General features: G+C 34.2%; 1 protein-coding gene across 4 annotated transcripts in view; it reads left to right on the forward strand.

Annotated features, from left to right (window-relative positions):
* Positions 1-15060, forward strand: part of rxrgb (retinoid X receptor, gamma b) — a 32568-nt gene extending 17508 nt beyond the window's left edge. The window contains exons 2-10 of one of the 4 annotated variants that reach the window (XM_067384055.1): positions 7446-7678; positions 9969-10113; positions 10201-10380; positions 12395-12555; positions 12713-12842; positions 13389-13521; positions 13636-13727; positions 14345-14450; positions 14546-15056. In XM_067384055.1, coding sequence (XP_067240156.1) covers positions 7446-7678; positions 9969-10113; positions 10201-10380; positions 12395-12555; positions 12713-12842; positions 13389-13521; positions 13636-13727; positions 14345-14450; positions 14546-14693 — 1328 coding nt within the window. In that variant the 3' untranslated portion in view covers positions 14694-15056. Of the gene's footprint in view, positions 1-7445; positions 7679-9968; positions 10114-10200; positions 10381-12394; positions 12556-12712; positions 12843-13388; positions 13522-13635; positions 13728-14344; positions 14451-14545 lie in introns of all 4 variants that reach the window. The other 3 variants (XM_067384058.1, XM_067384056.1, XM_067384057.1) reach the window with 3 other exon arrangements.
* The last annotated feature ends 50 nt before the right edge of the window (positions 15061-15110 follow it).

Genomic DNA, 15110 nt, shown 5'->3' on the forward strand with positions numbered 1-15110 from the left:
ACGATATGACAGGATGTTTTGAAACTGATTAATGTTCCTTCATTTCCTGTTGAGTTTGTTTCCATATGTCAGCATATCCCCTCCGGTCAGCATTTTTCTGATCTCCATTTTCAGACTGTAATGTTTATTGTACAGTTTTATCTGTCTGTCTGTCTGTCCTTATTTTACTCTTCTCTGTGTGACTAAAGCAGTTGTCAGCAGAAGTTATTTGAAATGTGAGTGATGCATGTGACAAAATGTGCTTGTTTTGAACAGATTAATACAGAGGTTACTACAGGACACACTCAGAGTTCATTGACTTTATTCCGTTTCACTCAATACTCCATTATTTTTTTAGTATTCACTTCACTCTTACCTTGTCAAGCACTCACCCTGTCATCCACATACAGCAGCAGTTATAGAGGCCTATATCTTTTGTGCAACAGAACACACACCCAAACACAAAATTCCTCCAGAAATTTATATTTCATCAGTAATAGTATAAAACCCAACATGTCCCAGACCTCCTCATGAGTCCTGCTCATTTCCACCTCTGTCAGCCATTCTGGGGACATGAGCATGAACATAATGCAGTATCACAGCAGTATGCTGATAAGAAAGTGTGATTGTGAGTTTCTGTGAATGTCTATGTTACCATTTTAAGAATGTCGAATGTAATGTTTAGGCAGTAAAGATCGTATCATTTTTTTTTGGGATACAGATATGTTCAGTAGTAAATAAGATTACAAGAGGACGTTTATTGGCAACACCCAAGTGTAGATGCTATCTCCAGTGTATAGGTTAATCATTCACATATAAAAGAGATTGTGCTGATAAACTAGTTTATGATATGGTTAATGAAGTAATATTGGTAGCTGAAGTATTAGGTGTGGGTGTAGTCCTGGGCTTTAGGGGATAATGGACACATGGCGGTAATCAGGGTTGATTTAATGTCTTCCAGCTCTCCACAGCAGCAGACTGAGATAGAGTGGGACAGTTTCCCATTTCTCAATCACTTTCGCCCCCCTTCCACCTTTTTGTGTCTGTTGCCCTTCCTTCAACCCCCATCTTCTTAGTTGAAGTGTCTGTAAATTGGTTGAAAATATTTGTCAGTGATGAGAAGGTTTGGGGGTTTTAGTGTCATTATTGATCAACTGTCAACTTCATTTAGTACAGAAATAAGCAATTCAAGAGACTGTGTGTGAGATTGTTTAAAATGAGGATGGGAATCTGTTAGGCTTTCATGAAGTGTGTGTGTGTGTGTGTGTGTGTGTGTGTGTGTGTGTGTGTGTGTGTGTGTGTGTGTGTGTGTGTGTGTGTGTGTGTGTGTGTGTGTGTGTGTGTGTGTGTGTGTGTGTGTGTGTGTGTGTGTGTGTGTGTGTGTGTGTGTGTTTGTTTGTTTGTTTGTTTGTGTTTGTGTGGTTCCAGCCAATAATATGCTCCTACAGTATCTCACAGAAGTCAGTACACCCCTGACATTTTTATAAATATTTTATTATATCTTTTCATGTGACAACAATGAAGAAATGACACTTTGCTACAATGTAAAGTAGTGAGTGTACAGCTTGTAATAACAGTGTAAATTTGCTGTCCCCTCAAAATAACTCAACACACAGCCATTAATGTCTAAACTGCTGGCCACAAAAGTGAGTACAGCCCTAAGTGAAAATGTCCGAATTTGGCCCAATTAGCCATTTTCTCTCCGTAGTGTCATGTGACTCGTTAGTGTTACAAGGTCTCAGGTGTGAATGGGGAGCAGGTGTGTTAAATTTGGTGTTATCGCTCTCTCTCTCTCATACTGGTCACTGGAAGTTCAACATGGCACCTCATGGCAAAGAACTCTGTGGATCTGAAAAAAATAATTGTTGCTCTACATAAAGATGGCGTAGGCTATAAGAAGATTGCCAAGACCCTGAAACTGAGCTGCAGCACGTTGGCCGAGACCATACAGCGGTTTAACAGGACAGGTTCCACTCAGAACAGGCCTCGCCATGGTCGACCAAAGAAGTTGAGTGCACGTGCTCAGCGTCATATTCAGAGGTTTTGTTTGGGAAATAGATGTTTGAGTGCTGCCAGCGTTGCTGCAGAGGTTGAAGGGGTGGGGGGTCAGTCTGTCAGTGCTCAGACCATACGCCGCACACTGCATCAGATTGGTCTGCATGGCTGTCGTCCCAGAAGGAAGCCTCTTCTAAAGATGAAAGAAGAAAGCCGTAAACAGTTTGCTGAAGACAAGAAGACCATGACCTGTGGTCTGATGAGACCAAGATAAACTTATTTGGTTCAGATGGTGTCAAGCGTGTGTGGCGGCAACCAGGTGAGGAGTACAAAGACAAGTGTGTTTTGCCTACAGTCAAGCATGGTGGTGGGAGTGTCGTGGTCTGGGGCTGCATGAGTGCTGCCGGCACTGGGGAGCTACAGTTCATTGAGGGAACCATGAATGAGCAGAGCATGATCTCCTCCCTTCAGAGACTGGGCCGCAGGGCAGTATTCCAACATGATAACAGCCCCAAACACCTCCAAGACAACCAATGCCTTGCTAAAGAAGCTGAGGGTAAAAGTGATGGACTGGCCAAGCATGTCTCCAGACCTAAAGGTGGAGGAGCGCAAGGTCTCTAACATCCACCAGCTCCGTGATGTCGTCATGGAGGAGTGGAAGAGGACTCCAGTGGCAACCTGTGAAGCTCAGGTGAACTCCATGGCCAAGAGGGTTAAGGCAGTGCTGGAAAATAATGATGGCCACACAAAATATTGACACTTTGGGCTCAATTTGGACATTTTCACTTAGGGGTGTACTCACTTTTGTGGCCAGCGGTTTAGACATTAATGGCTGTGTGTTGAGTTATTTTGAGGGGACAGCAAATTTACACTGTTATACAAACTGTACACTCACTACTTTACATTGTAGCAAAGTGTCATTTCTTCAGTGTTATCACATGAAAAGATATAATAAAATATTTACAAAAATGTGAGGGGTGTACTCACTTCTGTGAGATACTGTAAATCTGAAAAGCCAAATGTCAAATCCTACTTTTAGGGATGTCCTCAAAGGAAAAAGGTCTAAAAGTTGACTTTTATAACACGGCTTCATTTTGAATAGTTTTTCTTTTAACTAGCTATTTAGCTATTATTATACAATGCATTATACAATAACCGGCAGTTTAAGTCTTACTGCAAGTTTTTGCATTTTGATTTTCCTTTGGAATCACATGCAGTATTGTTTTATTCTGAAAATGCAAAATGATTCTTTTAGCCATAAGGCTTGGATTAATGATACATTCTAAATAAACTAATCATCTAAATCTAAAAATCTAAAATAATATAATGGAATAAAATAATAATAAATAATATAGTGTAATAAAAAAAGAATTAAAACACACTAAAAAAAAACTGGCAGCTGTGGTTACCAGAATAATTCTGTAAAAAAATACAGTGAAAATGTAAACATATATTTAAAGAGCAATCTGTAAATATATACAATTTAAAACTAATTTACAAAAAAAAAAAAAATAATTAAACCAGTAAGTCCAACTGGCCTTAGCAAGGCCACGCTAGTGGTACTAACATCCATTTTGTACTTATAATATATGCTGAAATCCACCATAGTAACACTGGTGGTAAAAAGATTACCACATGATAAATCAAAGTTCATCACAATTAGCTTTTCCACAAGCTGTGGGAAATATGGATGATGCACACAGTGTCATACACACAAACACAAAACACCATCATGGTAACACACGTTACACTAAAATAATGCAATAAACATTCATTTATCAACATAAGATTTAACATACAATTTTAATGTACATAACTGATGAGAAAAAACTAAGAAGAAACTTAATTATTAAAATTAAAAACCATCAAATGTGTAGTGGTCACACAGGGAATTGTGAGAATGTCCATTTGTTTTTTCACTGTAAATTATTAGGCGACTCGTTCTTTTTACTTCCAAAAATCATACATTTAACAGTGTTTTACTGTAAAATTACACAAAATATTAGGTTAGATCTATTACAGATTTTCTCCTTTATATAAGGGAACTTTCTGTTAACCAATTAAGAGATTTTTACTGTCACATTTTTAGTCTTTTACAGTTCAAATCAATAAAATAGTTAATAAACTTTTTTCTCTCTCTATCATGTCAGTGTGAATTATTAGTTAGCGAGAGGTTTAATGAATCCGAGCCCTGCTGGAGACTCCACACATCAGCTGAACAGTAATTAACAATCAAAAGATTTAGCTAGCTCAAATCCTGTTGTGTTCCAGCCCTTGAATCTGTGACTAATGTCAGACTGAGGTCTCGGTCTTGTCATGTTCACTGAAATTGAAACTATACATCTTTCTCTGTTTTGAATGTACAGAATATCTATAAAGATACAAATTATAGTTTTTGTGTGAAATATGCAATGATAGCATATGTATGTGATTGTGCACACAATGACCTGTGCAGTTTCATGTGGTCTCCTCTGAACTTGATAGTAGTCTACTAAAGGCTGCACTTTGCTATCAGACAGCTGTGCAAAGTTCATGGGCACCGCAGAGTGTCATTGTGAAATACTGATGAATGTCTGGCACATGGACCGTCTCAGAAGAATAAGATCTGAATTATCAGCTAAAGATTGATGCATCTAAATGTAAAAAAGTTTTCAAATTTAACTGAATTACATAAATTTTACATGAATTACATAAAGTACCCTGCTGATTTCGATATCTTCCATTTTACTTCTATATTTTGTATATTTTAAAGTCAACATAAAATTGCATGATCCATTTTATTTCTGTGTCCCATATTTTGGAGTTAAAGAAATGTATATTGTGATGAGGGGAATCCTATACATCCTTCTGTAAACCACAAAAATGTCAGTATTAATTTGATCGTAAACATTAATTTACGTTTTTTTGTTTTTTTTTTTCCATAAAATTAGTTTCAGGCATTTGACTTATGCGGTTTGATTTAAATGTAATGGATTTTGTGGGTCATTTCTGGATAGGCCAACATGTGGATCACTGGTTGGTCATGTTTCCTCCCTACCAAAGACCATCTGCCACAGATATCTTCCCTTGAGTCTTAAGACACACACACACACGCATGCAACCAGCTTGTAAGAAATAAGCCATTGCAAACTGACTGGTTATTACAGTGTCTAAATGCTGTAATGCTTGATTTTGCCTTGTTATTAATAAAAAAAAAATGCTGGATCTATTCAAGTTTGAGTAAAAGAAACAGCAAGATAGAGTATTAAATACATGCTTATCTCTCTAATATTTCAAAAGAAGCTCATTTTAGACACTCAGGGTGTCTCAGTTCACTCTAGTTCCCAAGTATGCTGCCCACTAAGTCAGCCATATCTAGGGCTGTCTTATTGTTCAGATCTTTCAAGTACCACAATGTTTGGATGGAAATTCACATCATAATTGTTTGTATGCATTTTGTGAGTAAAAAAAAAAAAAAGCTATATTCTGTAATGCTTCTGATAGCTTGACAGCCAATAGTAAAATACAAGAGCTAAATAAAGTCTACATTGACACAGGGCTATCTTATTTTCAAAATCTTTAAAGTTCGCTGAAACATTTGCATGGAAATTGATATGAATGGCACCACCACAATATCAAGTTTGTATTGGTCATAATTAAGTTAAATTGTTAATTTTGATTAGTTTGTATGCATTTTAATAGCTATAAAGCTTGACAGAAAATGCTTCTCAGCACGTTCATGCTGCAAAACTACATTTCCCATTGTTCTCAGCATGATTTAGGTTATAGATAATAATTAAAAAAAGAACATGTTTTGTCCTTGTTGTGTATTGTGGTATTGTACTATAGTTGATAGCTTGATCGCCATTTAGTAAAATGCAAGAGCTAAAATCTACATTAATGCCTGATCACCCTCTCTGGGTTTATTTTGCAGTAATGCATTAAGCAGTAAATTGAAATAATCTACCAGAGATGAACAGTTACAATCACCTAGTCGGATTATCTGACCAAATCATTGATAAAGGTTTTGTGTTGTACAACTCAGTAAAGCAGCTGCTTGAAGCTGTATTGATGTTAATTTAATCTTAGATTAATTTGATTCGATCTTCATCTTGATGAATGATGAAACGAGTGAACACATTGCAACACTATCAGTATTGGTAAAAGGGTGCAACCTTTGCCCTGTGTGTGTCCTTGTATTACGTTAGATAGATTATATTTGTTTGTGCTGGAACAAACTACCATTATCAGGTACTCTTATGAAGCTCTCCATCAGCTGCAGACTGAATGGTTAAAGCAGAAAGATTTAATGGACTCTCAGTAAAATGTCTTAAATTTACTCAAACAGCACATTTTTTCATTTCATGGCACAGTTAAACCATATTAATAGATGAAATAGATGTACTTGATGTTGCTGTGGGTTCTCTGACGTCTGTACATGCTAAATAAAAAATATTGGTTGCTCCCTGATGCATTTATACAGACCTGTTACCCCGTCACATTCTTTTTGATTTATATCTACACTGAAAAAATGATTTTTTTGAAGTTGTAAATAATTGCGATTTATTGGAGTATGTTTTACAAGAAAATACCATTTCAGTTTTTCTACTAAACTGTTTTACATCTAATTCAATGTGTCTCTTGTTAAAATGTTTCTACAACTTTTTCTTGTATGATCACTGATGTTATTAGCGATCATTTTAGCACTAAATTTGAATTCCTCTTGTCTAATATTAAAGGTACAATATGTTAAATTTTTGCAGTAAAATATCCAAAAACCACTAGGCTAGTGTTATATATTTTGTCCATCTGATTACAAACAATATCTCTAATGTTTTCAACTACTTGTAAATCATGAGAAAATTCCCATTCTAAACAGTGACACGGGGCAGTGCAGTCGCCTGTCAATGACGTCAGTTACCCTTTGTTACCGCCTTTACTGATGTAGAAACCACATGACAACAGTGCCGTGGACAAATGCGGAAGTAGTGTCTAGTGTCCAGCAAACCACTAGCTTGCTTCAAGCAGTTCCTTATTTACTTCTTGCACGTTTTATGGTGGATTGTGTTACTTATTTATGGAACATAATTACTGTTTACCATCTGCCGCTGGTTCTGTCGACAAGGACAGCTCCCATAAACTCATGACCGGAAAAGCGGAAGCGGCGCCGGCGACTGTGTCATAATAAAAGTCCCGCTGCTCGTGAGGCGTGTGTTGATCAATCGCTCCAGCTCCTCGTTCAGCTCCCGCAACACTCGGTCCTGCTCTGCTTCATACTACAGTAACGTTAATAATCGCATCGAGTTCTTCCAGACTCCAATCCCTATTCTTTTGCACCGTCCGTTGAGATGGAGACCACATGTCCCAAGTTTCCGCTCTAAAACTTGGCGTCATCAAGCTACGCCTTTGTTTTGAATAGGCTTCTAGTGACCTCTAGCGGAAAAAAAATATCACAAATGGTACCTTTAATCTCTCTTTTCATCTCTTCATAGACACTAGTGCTCTTAATTCGCCCCCCTCTCAGCCGCTACCCATGAGCTCCATGGTGGGTCATCCGTCCGTCATCAGTTCCTCCCGCCCAGTGCAGTCTCCCATGAGCACCCTGGGCTCATCCATGAATGGCCTGGCCTCTCCCTACTCAGTCATCACCCCGTCTCTGGGCTCACCATCCGTTTCCTTGCCCTCTACACCCAGTATGAGCTTTAACACTCTCAACAGCCCTCAGGTAAGAACCTTCCCATAATTCTGTGCTCTCTCAGGCTAACACCAACTAAAAGCAATAAAATCAGAAATGAGCTTTTCTTTCTTACTCGGGCACATATACAAAGTTCTGTCATGAAACTCTAGCTGGCGCAGGCTCATAGGATCTGTTTGCAATCACATCATCAAAGCTGATTGGTTCCTGCTGTATCAGTAGCCAATGAGCTCGCTGCTCAACCTTCAAATACTTGGTCAGCATTTGCTATAGCAGTGCAGCGTACTTTCAGAAACCCTCTACCTTCCCCAGCTCCACCTGTATATCTGCTACGGGTAATTCATGTACGCTATATTGTACAGCAGCAGCATGTCTTATTTGCTCACAGCAGCGTGTCGTGTATGTATTGGCAGTAGCAAGTCCTGTACTTGTCATATCCGTTACCATGCCAAACACTCCAGAGAGTTGTCATGACAGAATTACATTTATATGAATGTGGAGTAATGTATATTATCTCCTTTAAAATAAATAAATAAATAGCTTAAAGCCCACTCACAAACATTTTGGAAAAACGGTTTTGAATAATTATGTGATCGGACTGCCAAAAAATCATTTTCACTTAAAACTGATTTTAAAAAATGAAAATGAACTGATTTTTTTCACAAGATGAGATCGTGTGACTTAAATTTAGCATGTTACTGCATTGTATGCTTCACATTGTTTAGTATGTAGTAAGCTAGTTTTCCATTCTGAACATTCAAGCTATGCACTGAGGTGATGTGCATCACATTGTACCATGTTTGTCGCTCATACTGATGCCCTGGTGCTACAGAGAGGTCAGCTGATGTTTGTCTATATATGTGTATGTGTCTCTCATTTTTCCCTGGAGGCCAGAGAAAGCCATTGACTCAGACAAGCATTTCAGGCTTTTAGTCCAATGAAAAGACATCAATAATAGTGAACTTATATGGGTATACTGGGTATGAGACAGACATACAGTGTCTAAATATAGTAAAACTAAAAAAGTGGAGTTTCATCTTATCAAAATAAAGCCAAAAAGCCCCAAATAGACTTTTTTAAAACCTTTGACAAAAAAAGAATTAAATTATCATGTTTATTGTGTGAAAATGATGATGGTTTTTACCCATATTACAACAAAAACTAAAGAAAAAACAAGGTAAGTTTCACAGACATGGTTGTGTTATTTCCAATCAAGCTATAATTTTATAAAGTCATTAAAAATCTGAGAAAATTCAATTGGGTTTAGGGATCATAAAATGATTGCTTTGAGATTACCCTTAATGCAACAATAAAATGTCATCTCTGTAACTATAATTTCTGTCAATGAATGTAATCCAACCAGTGTTATTTTAAATATTATTTATGGACTTGTAGCATTCATCAATTTTAAGTTGATTTGGATAAATGTATCTGCTAAATTAATGGATGTAAATAAATACTGTTATAGTATTTACTAATATTTTATTAATATTTAAAGTTTACTTTTTTTTTTTTTTTGTCGTTTCATTGTTTTTTGTCATTTTTATTAGTTTCAGTTTAACTAATAACTTATTTATTTTATTTAGTTGCCAAGGCAGCATTTCTAGTTTTCTAGTTAAGGTTATGTTTTTCATCTAATATTTATGTTTTTCAGTTTTGTGTCAGTTACCAATTTCAAGCAATTTTAGTTTCGTAACAGCACTGTATTAAACCTTTGAGATATGAATGAAATTACTTTGTAGTGAAAAGTGCATCAAGAACAGTGACGGAATTCTCCTGACACATGTAAATAGACACTGTTGGACATACTTATTTCATTTGTCCACTAACTAGTGAAAGTGTAAAACACGTTAGAGGTTTTTTTTTTTTTTTTTTTTACACAAAAGAAACAGCCATATACCATAGACATACAAACAGATAACTCAACAAACACATATCCCAGTAATTAATTGACAACAAGGCTTAACTGAATTGTCTTCCTGATTTGACATGCTTTATTGCCTGAGGTATTGCCATATCCTGCCACCTGCTGGCTACATGCAGTAGTGCAGAAAATAACGTGATGCAAAAATAGTAAATTTTCCTGAGAGAGAGGCAAATATCCCCCCTCCTTTTTGAAATGTTATATCATCGCTCTCACAGCTACTTGTGTAATGGCCTTGTAAGGGTGAAGTCTGTTTTTGTGAGTTTGTGAGTGTGTACATGCGGATTTGTGTAGTGTGTGTTTATGTCTACTGTGCTGGAAGGACAAACAATCTGCTGTATTGCACTATATGATAAGCTGTTTCCATCTCTCTTTACCTCTCTTCCGGTCTCACAGATGAACTCTTTGAATGTGAATAGCTCAGAAGACATCAAGCCTCCACCAGGATTGGCTCAGCTGGGCAACATGAGCAGCTACCAGTGCAGTAGCCCTGGATCCCTCTCCAAACACATCTGTGCCATTTGTGGGGACCGATCTTCGGGTAAAACTCACAGAGATGTTGAGATGTTGCATTTGGTTTTGGTTGGTCTCTTCTGGGGTTCATGACAAATGTGGTTGTGTTTTGCAGGGAAGCACTATGGTGTTTACAGTTGTGAAGGTTGCAAAGGCTTCTTTAAGAGGACCATCCGAAAAGACCTGACCTACACGTGTCGAGACAGCAAAGAGTGCCTGATTGACAAACGTCAGCGCAACCGCTGCCAATACTGCCGCTATCAGAAGTGCCTAGCCATGGGCATGAAGCGGGAAGGTTTGTATTTGCGTGTGTGTTTGTATCCATAATTGTATGAGGTTTGAGCACTTAAAGACACTGAGGATAGGCCTTTTGGAAATTGTTTCTTTGACCTTTGAATTGCTGTTTTGTTTGCTGAATTGTTTTGTTTTTTTGCTGCCTTTCTAGCCAGGTACTCTTCCAAAAGAGATTTTGGCAGCACTTTATTTTACAGTCCTGTTTCAGATGTACATACTATGTACTTATAGTAATTACAATAACTAGGTACTAACCCTGAATCTACCCCTAAACATGATCTTAACCCATGTAGTTACCTTATATTACCAGTACAAGTACACGTACTGTAAAATAAAGTGCAACAGAGATTTTAATCTCAACATATTTTAATATAATGCGTTTATTAAATATGTATTATATTATATTTATATTATATTATATTATTAGATAAACAATCGATTAAACTTGAATTTTATATAATATAATATAATATAATATAATATAATATAATATAATATAATATAATATAATATAATATAATATAATAGTTAAATGGATATTTCACCTAAAAAAAAGTATATGTAAACTATCCATTTAGCTTGAGTATTTATTATATTATATTATATTATATTATATTATATTATATTATATTATATTATATTATATTATATTATATTATATTATATTATATTATATTATTTTATTGGTAGTATTTCTATCTTACTATTGATTTAACTTGAATATTTTGTATAATAATATAATATAATATAATATAATATAATATAATATAATATAATATAATATAATATAATATAATATAATATAATATAATATGAGTTAAAAGGATATTTCACCTAAAAAAAAATTATATGTAAACTACCCATTTAGCTTGAGTATTATATTATATTATATTATATTATATTATATTATATTATATTATATTATATTATATTATATTATATTATATTATATTATATTATATTATATTATATTATATTATTGGTAGTATTTCTTTCATAAGATAAACTATTGATTTAACTTGCATATTTTATATAATATAATATAAGATAATAGAGTTAAAGGGATATTTCACCTAAAAAATAAAATATAATATTATATAATATAATATATGTATAACTATCCCTTTAACTTGAGTATATATTATTATATTATATTATATTATATTTATTATATTATATTATATTATATTATATTATATTATATTATATTATATTATATTATATTATATTATATTATATTATATTATATTATATTATATTATTGGTAGGATTTCTATCATTACCTTATATAACTGCTTTTATAATAGAATACTTTATATTTTTATTAAATGTGTTTTATAGTAATTCCTAAAGTATACTTTAAAATAAAATACATCACACTGCAAAAAATGCTGTTCTTACTTAGAGTTTTTGTCTTGTTTCTAGGCAAAATATCTTAACGTTCTTAAATCAAGAAGCATTTTCTTGACAAGTAAAAATTATTTTCTTGTTTTCAGGAAAAATAAGTCAAAATTAAGTAAGTTTTTCCTTAAAACAAGCAAAATAATCTGCCAATGGGGTAAGCAAAATAATCTTATTTCAAACCAAGAATGAGCTATATAATCTTGTTTTCAGTTTGGACTAAGATTATTTTGCTTACCCCATTGGCAGATTATTTTGCTTGTTTTAAGGAAAAACGTACTTAATTTTGATTTATTTTTCCTGAAAACAAGAAAATAATTTGTACTTGTCAAGAAAATGCTTCTTGATTTAAGAACGTTAAGATATTTTGCCTAGGAACAAGACAAAAATTCTAAGTAAGAACAGCATTTTTTGCAGTGCAAACCAAATAAAAATTTAAACAAATTTAAAATAAAGTAAAAAAATATTTTAATATAACAGTTATATAAAGGTTATAGGTGCACTATAAACTGTATAGTCCTAAATAATTTTCAAATGTTTCATAATCATAGATTATAATGATGTTTAATGTACTCATTTACTCTGCTCTGCTTGACCTCTGTGATTCCCCGCAGCGGTTCAGGAAGAGAGGCAGCGTGGGAAGGAGAAAAGTGATAATGAGGTGGAATCGACGAGCAGTTTTAATGAAGACATGCCTGTGGATAAGATTCTGGATGCAGAGCTTGCAGTCGAACCCAAGACTGAGACATACACAGAGAGCAGCCCTGGCAACTCTGTAAGACACAGACATTCATTCAAATACAATTTACACAGTACATGTCTGCTGACTTTAGCCTCATGAAAACATCCTTGATTAAAAAAACAAACTGAATTACTCTCTCTCTCTTTCTCTCTCTCTCTCTCTCTTTAAATCTTCTGGTCTCCCTCCTCAGACAAATGACCCAGTCACTAATATCTGCCATGCAGCTGACAAGCAACTGTTTACTCTGGTGGAGTGGGCCAAGAGAATACCTCATTTCTCCGATCTGCCTCTGGATGATCAAGTCATTCTGCTTCGAGCAGGTATGTGACACTCACACAAATATAAAAAAAATTCATGATGAAGATAGTGAAGTTACTGTTTACAAAAACAAGCGCTCAACTGAAACGCACTTAAATACACCAGCAGTGTATTTTAGTATTATTTATATACTATTATAGTATTTATTAATATTTTGAATTAGATGATCAGTTTTCATTTTAGCTTTAGTATTTTTGTTGTGAGCCTTTATCATCTTTAGTACTACTTTTTTATATATATATTTCTATTTAGTTTTAGTCATTTTAGTTCTTCAACTTAAAATTAACAGTTCTAATTTTTGTATTTTAAGTTATTCATCTAATATTTACATTTTATTTTATTTTATTTTAATTGTCTATAGTCACTCCAGGTCAAAGGGTCAGGCAGAACTGTGTTAGTTGTGAAAGTGGGAATACTGACCTCTGCTGGAGAAACATTTCACATGCACTCATAAAATAGTCCTCGCTAATGAAGAACACTGTTTTCATGAAGACAGAGGGAAATATAAAAATGATTTTCCTGCTATTCATGTCATTTTTCTCCTTCAGGATGGAACGAGCTCCTCATTGCTTCATTCTCTCATCGCTCAATCACGGTTAAAGATGGCATCTTGTTGGGCACAGGCCTCCATGTCCACAGGAGCAGTGCTCACAGTGCAGGTGTGGGATCCATCTTCAACAGGTGAGGACCTTGTTTGTTTAGAGAATAGTCAGAAAATCTGTATCATCATTTATTTTATTACACCTATTGTGCAGTGAATTTAAAGCCTTGTGTGTGTATGTGTTTGTGTGACAGGGTACTGACCGAGCTGGTGTCTAAAATGAAGGACATGCAGATGGATAAGACAGAACTAGGCTGCCTTAGAGCCATCGTCCTCTTCAACCCTGGTGTGTTGCTCATTGCCATTGCAGCATAGATCAAATAAATTATTTGATTTTAGGTAAACTATCCCTTTAACTTTATATATTATATTATATTATATTATATTATATTATATTATATTATCCCATTAATATAATATAATATAATATAATATAATATAATATAATATAATATAATATAATATAATATAATATAATATAATATATAAAGTTAAAGGGATAGTTTACCTAAAATCTAATAATATAATATAATATATAAATTTTACAATTTTGGGTAAACTATCCCTTTAACTTAAGTATATAATATAACATAATATAATATTTTAGGTGAAACATCCCTTTATTATAATATAATATAATATAATATAATATAATATAATATAATATAATATAATATAATATAATATAATATAATATATAAAGTTAAAGGGATAGTTTAATGTAATATATTATTCTAAAACCAGTGATTTTCTTTCTTTTGTGAAACACAAAAATACTGGTGATTTCCCCCCATGTAGTTACAGTGAATGGGAACTTTAATAAATTAGATGTAAGGACATTTGGAAGATGTGTTTTTAGACCGAATATACTTGCAAAATCATGCAAATTCCCTCTTCTCATAGATGCCAAAGGCTTGTCCAACCCAATGGAGGTAGAGGCACTGAGGGAGAAAGTTTACGCCTCACTGGAGACCTATACTAAACACAAATACCCTGACCAGCCTGGCAGGTACAGCCATGCACATGTTTATTCAGTAAATACTGATCATATCTATTGCTCATACTCAATATTATCTGCTATCTTCTTCTCTCACTGCTTAACAGGTTTGCAAAACTTTTGTTGCGTCTCCCTGCCCTCCGATCCATCGGGCTCAAGTGTTTGGAGCACCTATTTTTCTTTAAGCTGATTGGAGACACACCCATAGACACTTTCCTAATGGAGATGCTCGAAGCACCTCATCAGATCACGTGACACGAGTTCCAATGGACCATTTTTTGTACATATTCTTATGTAACTAATATAATAACGAACTTGATTGAAGATATTGCAGTACGCTGCATATTTTATACCAAGCACAAATTATTATTATTATTATTTTATTTTATTATTTTATTTTTTTAAAAATATTGGCAGGAGTAATTTTATTGGTATTGTATTGAAAAGAAATGTTTCTGTAAATAGATAATATCAGGTATACATTGTGGCAAGACAATGCAATAAAGAAATTATATTTTATTCAAGGAATTTGTTTATCAAGCCCAAACAATAATTTCTAAAATGAATTCTAGAATGCTGTCCAAATAAATATTTAAATGCTATGTCCTTTTTTTTTTTTTTTTTTTATGAATAAAAAAAGAATGGAGTAAGTTGTCATTTTTTTATCAACCT

Source organism: Chanodichthys erythropterus, chromosome 4 (genome assembly GCF_024489055.1).
Source record: "Chanodichthys erythropterus isolate Z2021 chromosome 4, ASM2448905v1, whole genome shotgun sequence".
Classification (NCBI taxonomy): domain Eukaryota; kingdom Metazoa; phylum Chordata; class Actinopteri; order Cypriniformes; family Xenocyprididae; genus Chanodichthys; species Chanodichthys erythropterus.